At 42.4% G+C, this 14038-nt stretch overlaps 1 protein-coding gene across 2 annotated transcripts in view; it reads left to right on the plus strand.

Moving 5' to 3' along the window:
- MARS1 (methionyl-tRNA synthetase 1) overlaps positions 1-14038 on the plus strand; it is a 212696-nt gene that overhangs the window by 183637 nt on the left and 15021 nt on the right. Inside the window, exons 20-21 of one of the 2 annotated variants that reach the window (XM_069230804.1) lie at positions 1155-1178; positions 9558-9674. In XM_069230804.1, the coding sequence (XP_069086905.1) occupies positions 1155-1178; positions 9558-9674 (141 nt within the window). The remainder of the gene's footprint in view (positions 1-1154; positions 1179-9557; positions 9675-14038) is intronic. The other variant, XM_069230805.1, reaches the window with a different exon arrangement.

Consider the following 14038-nt stretch of genomic DNA (forward strand, 5'->3'; position numbering starts at 1 on the left):
TTTGGTGCTGACCTGTGGCCCCACCGGTGCTGATCAAAACCCCCAGGTCTGTGCCTTGAAGTCGCTGGTACTTACCTGCAAGCTGTTTCTTTCTAAGTGCCCCGTCTCTATAGGATTCCATTGAAGGACCAACACCAACGTTGACCTCTGCATCCGGCCGGCTCCGTGTTGCTGGTGGTACACCACTGGTGTCTTCCTAAACTTTGACCTGTGGACACCTTAACCCCCAGAGACTGGGACCGTAAGTCGAGTACTTGCCTGCAAATTGTGTTGTTACTTTTCCTCCCCTAAAACGGCATTACTTTCTATGAGGAATTTCACTGTCTACTTTTAAAACTGAAAAGTATTACTTCCCTGTAAACTGGTTCACCTGTGAATTCTAAACAAAGTGCATTTGATACTTGAAAGTGATGCATTCTTGATTAGTGCACTTACCTGCAACAAAGAATTCTGTTGGTTCTAGAAATAAAGTAACAAAGGATATTTTTGACACATAAAACAATTGGCCTGGAATTAGTCATTGAGCGTGTGCCTTATTTCTTGACTGTGTGCGTAAAACAAATGATTAGCACTACCCTCTGATAAGCCTGACTGCTCGACCACACCACCACAAAAGAGAGCATTAGCCTCTGTAAAGTGTCTGGGTATCCACTGGACTCTGTGCAACCTAAACCTTACTTTGGTATAGTACAGTGGTTCCCAACCTGTGGTCCGGGGACCCCTGGGGGTCCGCAAAGCCTTCTCAGGGGGTCCGCGAGAGCCAAGAAAATTAACAAATATGAACAAATATTGACAAATTAGGTCCCCAGCTTCCAGTAATGACACAGGCGAGGGTCCCTGGATTCCGTTGATGATTGAGTGGGGGTCCCTGGGTTCCATCAATGTTAATGTGGGGGTCCACAGAAGTCAAAAGGTCAATCAATACCTAATGTGTCTGTTCCAAAATGCCTTGATAAACAACAAATAGTCATGTGCTACAGAAAATATAAATGTGTCATAAAAGTAGCAAGAAACATCGGGAAGTAACTTTTTGGTTAGGAAAACCTAACTATAAACATCTTTGTTTCAAGCTATTAAGGTTTCTCTCAGAAGTTGGCATCTCAGAATTCTTAACTCACCTGCAAACTTTCTTTTTTGCTTGTTTTCACTTTTAGCCTGAGGACGGCTTGGAAATTCAGGTAAACTCTCTTCTCGCTTGGCTGCCAGTTCTTTGCTTGTCTTAAGCTGAGGCTCCAGATAAGGACAGTGTCATCACATTGTGTTTCTTAAAATATGTCACAAAAAATGCTGTTTAATGTCCACAAAAATAAACGCAGACCAACATTTACACAAGAGCCTGCAATTCACAACCACCTACACTGCTCAGCTGTTAGAGCAGCACTGGCTTGCCTATGGGTTCTCTGGCACCTGGTCTGATAAGCATGTTTAAGCTCACATTTTTTTTTTTTCATTTACATGATCATGAGTTTTTAAATAAAAATAAAAAAATTATAAAGTATGGAATATAACAAAAATACTTTAACATTTTTAAAAGTTGATTTTCATTTGCCTAAACATATTCTCCACCTCGAATGAGTCTCTTTTTTTTAACTCGAAATAAAATTGTTTTGCCCCAAATTTCCAAAAGTCTCAAGTAGAGTACACCTACCTCAGTCTCTTATCTGGAGCCCTAAATCTGGTCATCATAAGCTTTTTCAGAGTCACTCCAGCAGTCCCCATCAGCTCTAATAAGTAAGATCAAAGACAGCCTTTGGTTTATTATTTAAAGAAAGAGAATTAAGGATGTAATGTTTAGAAATCTACGTTTGAACAAAGTACCATTTTGTGTGTACCTGTTAATGGTAGAGCAACATTGCGTTTAGCCACACATTTACAGTTTTGTTCTGTACCATGATGTTTGTTCACACGTTCAGATATGAGGAAAAATAAATGGGAAAAGTAGAATAATGTGAGAAGCTAATATATGTACCATGGCATGGTCTGGGAAAGAGCCAAATTTTTGTTCTGTACTCAAAGCTAAATATTTGGAAATGAGAAGTGGAGATATATAATTTTGACCCTGTACCATTGTTATCAGCCTTAAAGTTCCTTTTCACATTAATTTGCTTATCGTCTGCTACCACAGCTCGTGGTAATGACAGATGCTGCATGCAGCATGTTGTGTGTACTTGTCAATCATTAACTACATGGAATCGACGATTAACGTGTGTTTTTGTGCTACCTTCAATTACTAGGTGTTTCTGCAGGACTTGCTGTTTTTTTGTTGTGTTGCCAGTTTCACAAAAGTGTCTCCTTACGTGTAAAGCTGAAGTCACATTTTTACTTTAGGACATCTGCAGTTATGATTTTATTGATTGTACTTGTGGCACATGTTTGCAAAATGAGCATTCTCTTTTGAAACAGTTCTCAGGCTTGTTTATTTTGGGGATAACCCTATCAACCCTGCAAATATACCAAACATACAAAAGAATTCATCAGTTCTTCTCAGGCAAAGTTAAATGCAAATAAAATACAATCTATGTTCTAGATATTTCACTTTCAGGGTAATAAAGTGCTTTCTTACCAACCTTGCTTGATATGGAAATCTAGAAAATCTAAATACAGTCAGGTCATTTGTAGGAATTTTGAGTGCATCATAATACTTTCTGGTGTACAGATTCCAACAAAGGGGCACAAATCAATCTCAGTTGCAATGAGCTGGACACAAAAACAGGAAATAATCTTCTTGTATGCAGAATATAAATCAATTGAGTCTATATCTGAAGACCATTTTGAAGCAGTTGTGTAAACTGGGGTCTCTGGCTCGGATCTACTAGGTTTGCTTTCCCACCCGCAGGTGACACGATTGAACTTACTTCAATGCACCAACACTTGAATGTAAAAGACCGGTTTTAGTAGCCCTGCAGAACTCCACCCAATATGTATTTGAAGTGGCATCACTGCTTTTGGGTTACTAACATATTCCCTAAGGAGGGACGCCATGGTGTTCAGAAACACATGATATAGAATTACTTGCAAGTACATTTTCTTAGTGCAGATGAGCAGACTGCATTTTGCAGACTGCATACCTTTAAATGCTGTAATATCAAGAGTTAAAGAGGCCGTGTTCCCTGAGAAAGGCAAAGATGTGTTCAGCATCAGCTCCTCCCGGGCTCAGTCTGGATATCAGCTTTCAGCTGAAAGTGTGATACTACAGCAGCATCTCTGGCAGGCCAGATCGTCTTCTGGTCTGGCAGTATCTTGTGCACAATAATCTGGGGGAAGGACCTGTTTTGACAGGTGGTCAGGTGGCAGTCCTTAATACTGTATCTTATCTACGGAGGAATTTGCTATGTCACGTTAAGGAATGTTTGATTTAGCCAATAGGCATCAAAATGCTAGTCTAAGACATATTCCCTCAAACATATAATGGAAAAGTACAACAGTTCACACTACGCTATTTTGACAATTCTTCTTTGTTTGACCTTGAAATTGAGATACAGGACACTTGTTCCAGACTGACGCTGCATCAGGTGTTTTGTTGATGTCTATATCTAAATGACTTGACACTTTCACAGTTATTGGAAAAATAAGGAGAGACCAAATCTTCGTCAAAGGTAGACATGTTGGTGATTCTGCAGTAAATCTAAAAAAATGAGTCGCAGCCTACTTAAAATTGCACCGAACCCTATATAACGTGAATCGTGTGTATATATATAAATTATTTTGCTCTATAAGATGTGATATTCTCCATGTTGGACTCAAACTGTTAGGTGCATTTAGAATTCAGGAAATTTTCAATATTCCTACACTCCTGGCTTCTGTTTTCCACTTTTTTTTTATCATATATAACAAATATTTCTGTTTCAGTATGCCACTAGCACTGCAAGTAACAGATCCAACTTTTTTGCACCAATATTTGAGGCTCAAAGAATAAAAACAGTTTTTACTGTATAGAAGCCAAGGTGTGACCTAAGGTATATCAGGATCTATCAACTCCTTTAAAGATTTTCGACAGGGCTGTAATTCACCCGCACACGAACTACACAGCCAGTAGAGTAATGATCAAGTTAACTACATGGGCCACATTTTTGAGAGCAAGATCTAGATGCACGGGGTCGCTCTTTGGGAGATAAATGATCACCTTAAATCATTTTCAAACTTCATTAATATTTATTTATAAAAGCAATATGCCTTTTTCTTGTGAAAAATCTAGATTAGTAAAATTGGAATGCATTTCCTTTGTTAGGGAATATGTTCACAATTGAAATATCTGTTCAGTTGGCACCATTGATATCGAAGTATAAAATTGAGGCACAATATAAAACTACATTCCACTAGCATTACTCAAACGACCATGGGCTACAGTGTGCCAGAATTGCCGATTTTTTTATTTTTTATTATTATTTCTGTTAACCACCTCAAGCATGTCTTGCCAATTTCTCTCATCAGCTTTTATCTAATGTTTCTTTGTATATCCTTCTTCTCTGTATTATTTGATCTCTAGATCAGCCCTTAACGGCTGTTAGTAGATTTGCCTTTGCCTGCCTGCCTGCCTGCGGTCCTAGGAAAAGAGTGTTGCTTTGTAATGTTAACCAGTCTATACTCCTTAACAAAAGAGTTCAGAAGTGAATGGTTGTGATCCAGTACCACGGTTGGTGGTAGATCCTTCGCAGACACACAGTAGCGTGTCAGCCAGGGTATGTGGTATCGTGGTCAGTGGCCCCATATCTCTGGTCTTCATGCTGAATGCAGGGCAGAACTGACCCCAAGTATCACTAGAAGGTGGTCTGGAGAATGTCGATTCTTGATTTATTCCTTGTGGCAGCACGTTGTGCATTTGACATGTATATCATGCTAAATCCCCTCAGCCAAGGAGGCATGGGAACATGAAAAATGTGTGTGAATGGTCCTTAAAAATACTTTTCACTTGCCACACCACCCCCTCTCCCTCCTCTCCCCCTCCCCCTCTTGTTAGCAGGAATTATCTAGAGGAGGAGTATAGAAAAGACCGATTACGTAAACCATTCTGATATTTTGCATATTCATAGTGAGAAAATATGTTTAATCATTTGGTGGCAGTCAGTATAACATTGTTCACTCTTAGGCAGCAGTGCTTTTTTTAAACTACCCACTCAAGTATCCCAGTACATTTAATGTAAGTGCAACAGAAAAAAAGAAACCTGTCTGAGTATCGACACTGTTACATTTCACCAGCTCCAGGCCAGCACAGCTGCAATGACTGAACCTGTAGTGGGATGTGCAGTTCAAGTGAGGAATACCTGTGGAACTACAGTTTACAAGTAGAAATCTCTCAGACGGTTGTGCTATAAAAGGTGTTTGGGTACATTAGTCCTTTCCCAGAGCTCTCTCACGGCTTACAGTCCATTAACAACTAAAGGCCTTTATCTTCAACTACTCCCCTCTCCTCTCAAGCATTCTAATCCCAAACGCACAACAGCGTGGCCTAGCAGCGTAGTCACATCTGGCTTATCCTTTTTCCCAAAAGGAAGTTATTGCAAAAGTCTCTCACTCTACAATGGTACCTCCACATACCTCCTGATTGACTTTCTTCATTTAAAATATATATATATTTGTATTGGATTTTAGAATGCAGGTAACAGTCATGCCTAATAACATTTGAGAAAAACAGCAAGGCAGAGTTGTACTTATAGTCGTAGTGGGTTCCAGCAATCAGAGTATATAAAGAGTTGTGATTTCACCATGTTTGAGTTCTTCAGTGTCTCTGGCATACGCCTGGTTGTGGTGATCCCGGAGTACCATATCAATACTATAGGGGAAGCACAGTATCTGGGATGCTGAGTAGGTGAGAGGGAGTGGCGCGAGCAGGCATGAGTGTAGGGAAGTGATGGCGTTGCAGCGTGTTGGTCAGGCAGGCGGTTTAGGTAGCAGCGCTTGTGCTGGGGTGAACCTAAGGTGGTTGCAGGAGGGCGTCTATGCTGGAACCTCTAGCAGTGGTGCTAGGTATTTGGAGTATGTGGGGTGTGTAAGATCACAGGGGGAGATCATCATTGTTCACCTCCCGGTGGAAGTGTGTTAATGTAGTGGCCCATTGGAGGTAAATTGGTTGTTTCTGCAAGTGGCGTACCTCCTCCTGTTGGAGGGTGTCCTCTTTGGCTGTACCCCACTTTCGCATTGCCCCATGCCAGGCTGTTTCTGGGGGGACGGTGGGGGACCGTCAATTAATTGTAAGGTGCGTTAGCCGGGAGAGCTAAGGACATTAAACGAGCTTGCACTTTTTGTCACCACACCCTTCGAACACGCCTCCACAACGCCGGGATCCGTGGCAAGGCCCTCGACTGGATCTCTTCTTTCCTCTCCGTCAGAACCTAGAGAGTCCGCCTTCCATCCTACCTGTCTGAATCCTCCAAAACCATCTGTGGCGTCCCCCAGGGATCCTCCCTCAGCCCAACACTTTTCAACATTTACATGGCTCCTCTCGCCAACATCGCACAATCCTACCACATCAACTTAGTATCCTACGCAGACGACACCCATCTGATCATCTCCCTCACGAAAGACCCCACAACCCCAAGAACCAACCGCCACAATGGACTTCACGCCATCGCCAACTGGATGGAATCAAGCTGCCTCAAGCTAAACACAGACAAAACAGAGATCCTCATCCTCAGCAGCAACCCCTCCGCCTGGAACAACTCCTGGTGGCCTATCTCCCTTGGAACCGCACCCACCCCCACCACCCAAGTACGGAACCTGGGAATCATCCTTGACTCAGCACTCAGCATGACTCAGCAGGTCAACGCAGTCTCCTCTTCCTGTTACAACACCCTTTGCATGCTCCGCAAGATCTTCAAGTGGATTCTGGTCGAAACCAGAAAGACAGTCACCCACGCCCTAGTCAGCAGCCGACTGGACTTCAGCAACGCACTCTATGCAGGAACCACGGGCAAACTACAAACGAAAATGCAACGTATCCAAAACGCCTCTGCCCGACTCATCCTCAACGTCCCACACCGCAACCAAATCTCTGCCCACTTCAGAGACCTACACTGGCTACCCGTATCAAAGAGGATTACCTTCAAACTACTCACCCACGCACACAGCCCTCCACAACACAGGTCCGGCCTACCTCAACGACAGACTCACCTAACACACCCCCGTCCGCCAGCTCCTCTCCGCCAGCCTCGCCCTCATTCGCCGCACCACCGCCGGAGGAAGATCCTTCTCTCACCTCGCCGCCAAGACCTGGAACTCCCTACTGCTCCACCTACGCCAGACCCAGGACCTCCTGACTTTCAGGAAACGCCTGAAGACATGGCTATTCAACCAGTAGCTCCCAAACACCCCCCACCCCCTTGAGACCCTGACGGGTGAGTAGCGCGCTTTATAAATTACATGATTGATTGAATTGTTGTTTTTTGCGCTTAACTGATTGATTTCCTTCATCACCATGCCAAGCTGTCAATGATTTTTGATCTTGAATGAGGAGTCTCTTACAGACTTTAGAAGGCACACAACCCCAATAGAAAAAAATGTTTGTGCTGCAGCTGACTTCTTTTTTTTTGTTAACACTTTTTGTTATACAACAAAAAAACAATGACTTACTGCATTGAGTGTTCTCAGGAACCGATTGTTGAATGCGTGAGAAATAGAATACATCTCCAAGGTCGGAATCAAACAGATTTTCCCCAGAGCCTTCTCTGAAGTCACAAAATCCTCCACCTCCAAAAGGTGACCCATGGCTCTGTGTTCCGCTTCCGCCACTCCCGCCAAGTCATCTATTGCTCCTTCCGCCCTTCCCTGTCACAACTCAGTTGTGTCTTTAGTTCCTTCTTTTTCACCCCCACCGACCTCCTTTGTGGCTATCTCACCGTCCATGCGCCCCTCCCCCTGCTATTCACTTCAATTAACAACGTTTACATCTTTCATACCGCCTTACCCTCCCCCTCTTTTTAACCGCTTTGGTGCACTCCTTAAATATGTTTTTTTTTTTTATTTGAACGGTAAATTTAAAGAAAATAACCGCTGCATCATGCGGCATGCACTTGGTTGCTTTTTGGTCATGGCCCTTACGCATGACCCGTACGTATGCATGCATAACTTATGCATAAGGATGCTCCGCATAGAAAACCATATTTTTCTATGCTGAACGGCATATGTTCAGAACATCACCTACGTCAAGCCATTACAACAGAACTGCTTTAGCAGTCAGACGCTACTTGATTGATGCAATTCATCTGCTTTAAGAGCCCCCTGTGAGAAAACTCTAGTTCCTCCTTTTAAAAAAAATCACCGATGTTCTCACCACTGTTTTCGGCTTTTAAAATACCTCCTGTAAGAAAACTTAAGTCCATCCTTAAAAAAAAAAAAAAAAAAATCCGTCACCGATGTTCCCACCTCTGTTTAATAATACTGATGTTTGCCTTCCTTTCTTGGTAAAGGCCTCGGCTAAAGAAAGCACTTATCTAATCTGAAGGATGGATAGTCGTGTCTGTTCTGAAGCCAGTCCCCTGCAGAGAAGTGGCCATAAGAGCCCAATTATAAAAGTCGTTCCGCCTCAGTGTGCGAGTTCTCATTGAGAACAAAATGTGATCCATGAAATAAATGAATTAATCTCAGCCACGGGTAGAATTACTTTGATCGGCTTTCCAGTCCGTTGCTTTGTTCTTTTTTTTTTTTTCCAAATAATTTTCTGCAGATAACCAAGCATTGGTAAACCAGACCCGAATTGGTAGGCCACGTGCCCTCTGTATAGGAAGGGAGACCGGTCATCGTGCGGGGTTTCCGCACTTCTTGCAATTGTTGAAAAGACTTTACCGACAGCATCTGTCAGCATCTTAGGTTATCGTACATTTATGTAGCTATTATGCTGCCACAAATAGTTGAAAGACTCAGGAAGACGAAACTGAATCTGGTTCAGTAGGTTTGTAGCATATCAACACGTCACATAATTTAATGGACCAGCGTAGTTTGTAGATGATATCCTCATACGTTCGCATACTTCTGAACATCCATCAACATAAGGGCTTTAGTACTCACGGGCCTAGTTCTTAAGAGGACGAAAGATCCCATCGACGCTGCGCAATACAGTTACTTAAGTTAAAACCCCGTTGTCACTATCCTGGTAGATTCACGTGCAAAGAAGGATCAGGTCAGTTGGGATATCCGAAATAGGCCAACGCTTGATTTTATTTTATTTATTTAATGTTTACTTATTTTGTCCGATTCTGGTTACTAACTGGTTGTGCATGAAATAGTTCCACAGTAACCTGAAATGAGCTAGTCTTGAGGTCTACAGTTGTCAAAACTCCCCAAAGCTGAACAAGAACGCGATATGTCGGAAGTGGCTTCGATCGGGCAATTGTTCTAAATCTAAAGATTACTAGACTCGAGTAATAGCCGTACTCTCGTATCTGCCTTAAGATCTACTGAGGAAAACACAATAACCCCCGTGTGGTGTGGTGTGCTTATCTTGTTGTGGCCATACATTCGTAAGCAACGAATCTCAAAATACACGCTGCTTATTTGTGGGGCTTGTTTATGGCCTCTGAGCTGTAGGGAAAGACTAACATTCTCTTTCCCGCCACACATTCTAGGCGAAGCAGGAACCGAAGGCGGAGGAAGTGAAGCCGGCTGCCCCTCCCGTAGGAGGGCCTGCAACGAGCGCTGATCCCCAGAGGGCGAAGGAGCTGACGGATGCTGTGATGAAACAGGTGAGATGCGAGCGAAGACCTTATTCTCGAGAGGCACCGCGGTGAAATATGACACCAGTCGGGATGTCGCGCTGTTAGTAAACACCCTCCTCCCGTCAGGGCGTATCCTAGTCTGCGCAGTCGAGGTGCCTGACACGCACGCGTTGCACCACCTAAAACAGATGGTTCACCGAAACACTGGAGAAGGATATTGAGGGAATTGCGGGTAGGGGCATCCGAGGGAGAGAGAACCATATTCTGAAAGTAAAAAAAAAAAAAAAAAAAATCATGAGCCTTTACCAATCTATCGAAGTCTTGGATTTTCTTTGTATTATATAAAAGAGCTTAAGAAGCGCTGCCAGTATGTAGGCTGGCAAATTGAGCAAATGCCACAGGAACCATCACATGCAGATCGGCTCCAGTTCCGTAAAACAGCTCAGGAAGATGAGTCGTCTGCAGTTATCTGTGCGTAACCTGCTAGCCACAGGTCCCAGTGCCAAACCGTTAGATGAATTAATGCTCCTACATCAAGGTTACAGGCTCCAATCCCACTGAGGTAGCCCAGAATGTTCGATGGCCTGTGTGTAATCTGCAGGTTACAGATTCTTGTGCCAGTAAAATAGTCTTGTGGGTTAATGCACATGGTGCACACAGTCAGATGAAGGGCGTGAGATGAGAGACCTCCACATGGGGTTGTTTTCATTTCAGGTGAGGTGTTTGGTACAGTGTGAACCTAACACCAAGAAGCAACGGAAAGCTTTAGAGAGAACATTTTGATGAGTGTGTGGGATTGCATTGTGGCAGAGAGGCGTCACGAGGAAGCGCAGTGCACGTCTGGTATCAACATTACACATTTCTTTGTTACACATTTACAATTTGAGGTACTCGGTGAAGCATTTATTTTTTCACACGCGACAGACTGAAAACCGGAGTGAGCGCCCAATTTCTAGTGTTAAAATGAGTATATTTGAACATAACAATAATAAAAGCTTTTTCTTGACTTGGGATGCAGAAGTCTACAGGCGATTGTGTTCTCTTTGTCCCCTACTCCGCTCTCCAACAAAATAAATACTCGCCTCCCATTATTGACGGAGTGGATCTCTAAGAGGATAAGAACGTGAAATATATCCTCACCAAATTTTAATGGCACTTTTCTTAGTTTAGTGAATTTTCTCCAAGCCGTTTCTGAGATGCAAGGCAAAATGCATGCATGTACTGTCCATGCTAAAGTACTGTACATTTCGTTTCTTGCTCACGAACTCCGGATTAGAACCAACGAATCCAACCCAACAACTAAAATTATGAATAAATAAACACATGTACGCGTGCAGTACATACTCACTCCCATCCCCCTCCACCATGTATGTGAACACGGAGGAGAGAAAGCATCGATGTGGGAAACCATGCTCTCTTTTTTGTATGTGAATGGGACGTGGTTCACCCGCTTAAGCATCTATCTCTTCTGCTCGTCAGACAAGCTGATGAGAGATTTTTCGTCTTAAAAAAAAAAAAGGTATTCGCCCACCCCTTAATATTGGCGAGGACAATGGTAGTTTTTTCACACACAGACCCAGGCCTAGCAAGCTGGTATTTTAAAATAATTATTCCCTTAACACCCTGCGAGGCCTGGCCTAGGACAGGCGTAGTTTCGTGGGGGAGGGGAGTGTTTGGGGTGTGACACCCTTCCTACAAATGCAATCTTGGCCTGGGAGTTGAGTCTGGGACCTTGAGTTGTCTCCTGTGCCTTTGTTGGTTTTTCTCTTTGTCCTTTTTAAACTTGTTCATTTTTATCTGGAACTTAGTTAGGGCCCGCCTAATACTAATCAGTGTTGAACCTGTTCCTCGTGGGAACAGTGTATCCCAAGCCTTGGTCATCTCATCCCTTCACTCTTTGGCATACTGTTTTTTAGTTAGGAAATTTGAGATTCACACCCCTGAATCTCACTGACTAAGCCACGCCTCCTGGCCTACCTGCTTTTCCAAAGGACAAATTTTGCCATATGCAGTTGACTTTGCTTGGCACCAGGGAGAAGGAGCTTTCCACTCCCCAACGACATTGCAGAGGTATAGTGAGACTTGGTAACTTTATTTTACAACTTGCCTTGCCCACGGGGCAGGTGGGGGTTTAGGAAAGAAAAACAAAGAGAAGAGGCAGCTATCTCACTTGATTGTGGTTTAACAAATTCACTAGGCCGTGGAGGAACAGGATAAATCACAGCTGCCACTGCACCCTTTAGCAATTGCAGCGTGATTAGACAACCACACACCTCATACGCCAACACCCATCATCCCAAGCCCAAACATCCATCATCTCAAATATATACACCCATAACTATACAGCCACACACCACCCATTATACAGCCATACGTTCATGATCACAGGCACACATACCCACCATCAAAGGCCCTCCCTCCCACCCACAGTGATATGTCCACATGTTACACCCATTATACCCCCACATACCATCCATTATACGTTTGAGCACACAAACCATCCTGCATTCATACAAGCAGCAACATTAAACATGCACACCATCATACTACTACACATGTCACACAGCAAGAAAACACATGCTCTCCCATAGAGTGATCAAAGAAAAAAGTAGTTCTGATGTGAACTGTGGACACAATTGATACAATCAATGAGTGGTAAAGAAGCTATGCTCCAGGGGATGCGCAGAGTGATGAAGAGGAAGGAAAGCCAATAAACAATGAAGGAAATTAGACTGATGGGATATCCACCCAGTGATAAGCAGTGGGCTGCCCTAAAGCCCACTCAAAGTATTGGTATTGTCTATGGTAGGTTTTAGACAACTGCCATCTAGACTTCTGTAGGAGAGACCGGAAAAAGAGTTAAGGTTTACTAATATATTGACGGTGGCTGTGGCATAAAACCTAAAAAGACTTGAAATTCAAAAGTCAAAGCACTCCCTCAGTCATCTTTTAATAGCAACATAATCATTTAACCTTAATAACTACCCATAACACAGGTAAATAAATTGAAAGTTACTCCTTTCCCCTAATCACAGGCTTCCGAACTAACTCAACCATCACACCCACTCCCACCATCATTTGTAAAAGGACGATGTAAGATGTGAACAAGAAATTCTGATATCACATAAATGTCTAATTGGTGAGTAACACCAACTAGAAAAGGCATTTGGTGAACAGTATTATTTTTCAGATTGGTTGGTTTGGTATTTTGTTACAGCTTGGCATTGAAAACACCATTAGTTGTGTGATGGTGGTCATCAGGTTTCATCTTCTCACAATGCATGTGTGCTAGTGCATGCTGGTGTATTTCTATTGTACCTATTATATCAATGTTGGTGTTACATACTTTTAAGGTTTAAAACTTTTTTCTATTCATACGCAGTTAGTGTAGCTGACATTCCTGAGATTACATATTTGGAATGTTATTTTGTAGGTGAGAATGTGTGAGATTATTACGTGTATGCCTGGGTAGGCCTGGTTGAATGGTTTAACACTAATTAGATGTTAGCATGTGACAGTACTTTGTGTATGGTTGTGTCTTATTTTAATATTTACAGTTGGATTACATACATGTGTAAACATGGTCTACATTCTTCTTTTTTTGTATGAGGTTTTTATCTCACTGGTAGGAGTGTTTGTTGGGAGTCGGGGGTAATGCTGAGTTAGTACGACAGGGATGGGAGATTATGTGAAGGTAGTAACTTGACATTTTTGTGAGTGGGCTATGGGTGAGACTTTAGTATAATTATGTTGATGTTGATATATGATACTGTTGGTGTATCATACCTTCTGAATTTCATATTTGTATTAGGTTTTGTACCATAGCCTCTGTTAACATGGAAGACAACCATATTTCCACTTTAACTGCAGTAGTTTTTGGTAAAATGTATTGTGTATTTTATATATTTATGAATGTTCATAGCATGTCTGACTGTAGATACGCATGCTGTGCATGCTCCTGTCCTCTAGTGTTGGGCCTGGACCTTTACAACTTTGTCACGTCTTCAAAGAGAAACGTCGCAAGATGTGTTGTGACTCCTTCATTAGTCCTCATTGCACACTATACAGGGAGTGCAGAATTATTAGGCAAGTTGTATTTTTGAGGATTAATTTTATTATTGAACAACAACCATGTTCTCAATGAACCCAAAAAACTCATTAATATCAAAGCTGAATATTTTTGGAAGTAGTTTTTAGTTTGTTTTTAGTTTTAGCTATGTTAGGGGGATATCTGTGTGTGCAGGTGACTATTACTGTGCATAATTATTAGGCAACTTAACAAAAAAAAATATATACCCATTTCAATTATTAATTATTACCAGTGAAACCAATATAACATCTCAACATTCACAAATATACATTTCTGACATTCAAAAACAAAACAAAAACAA

This window comes from Pleurodeles waltl, chromosome 4_2 (assembly GCF_031143425.1).
Source record: "Pleurodeles waltl isolate 20211129_DDA chromosome 4_2, aPleWal1.hap1.20221129, whole genome shotgun sequence".
Classification (NCBI taxonomy): domain Eukaryota; kingdom Metazoa; phylum Chordata; class Amphibia; order Caudata; family Salamandridae; genus Pleurodeles; species Pleurodeles waltl.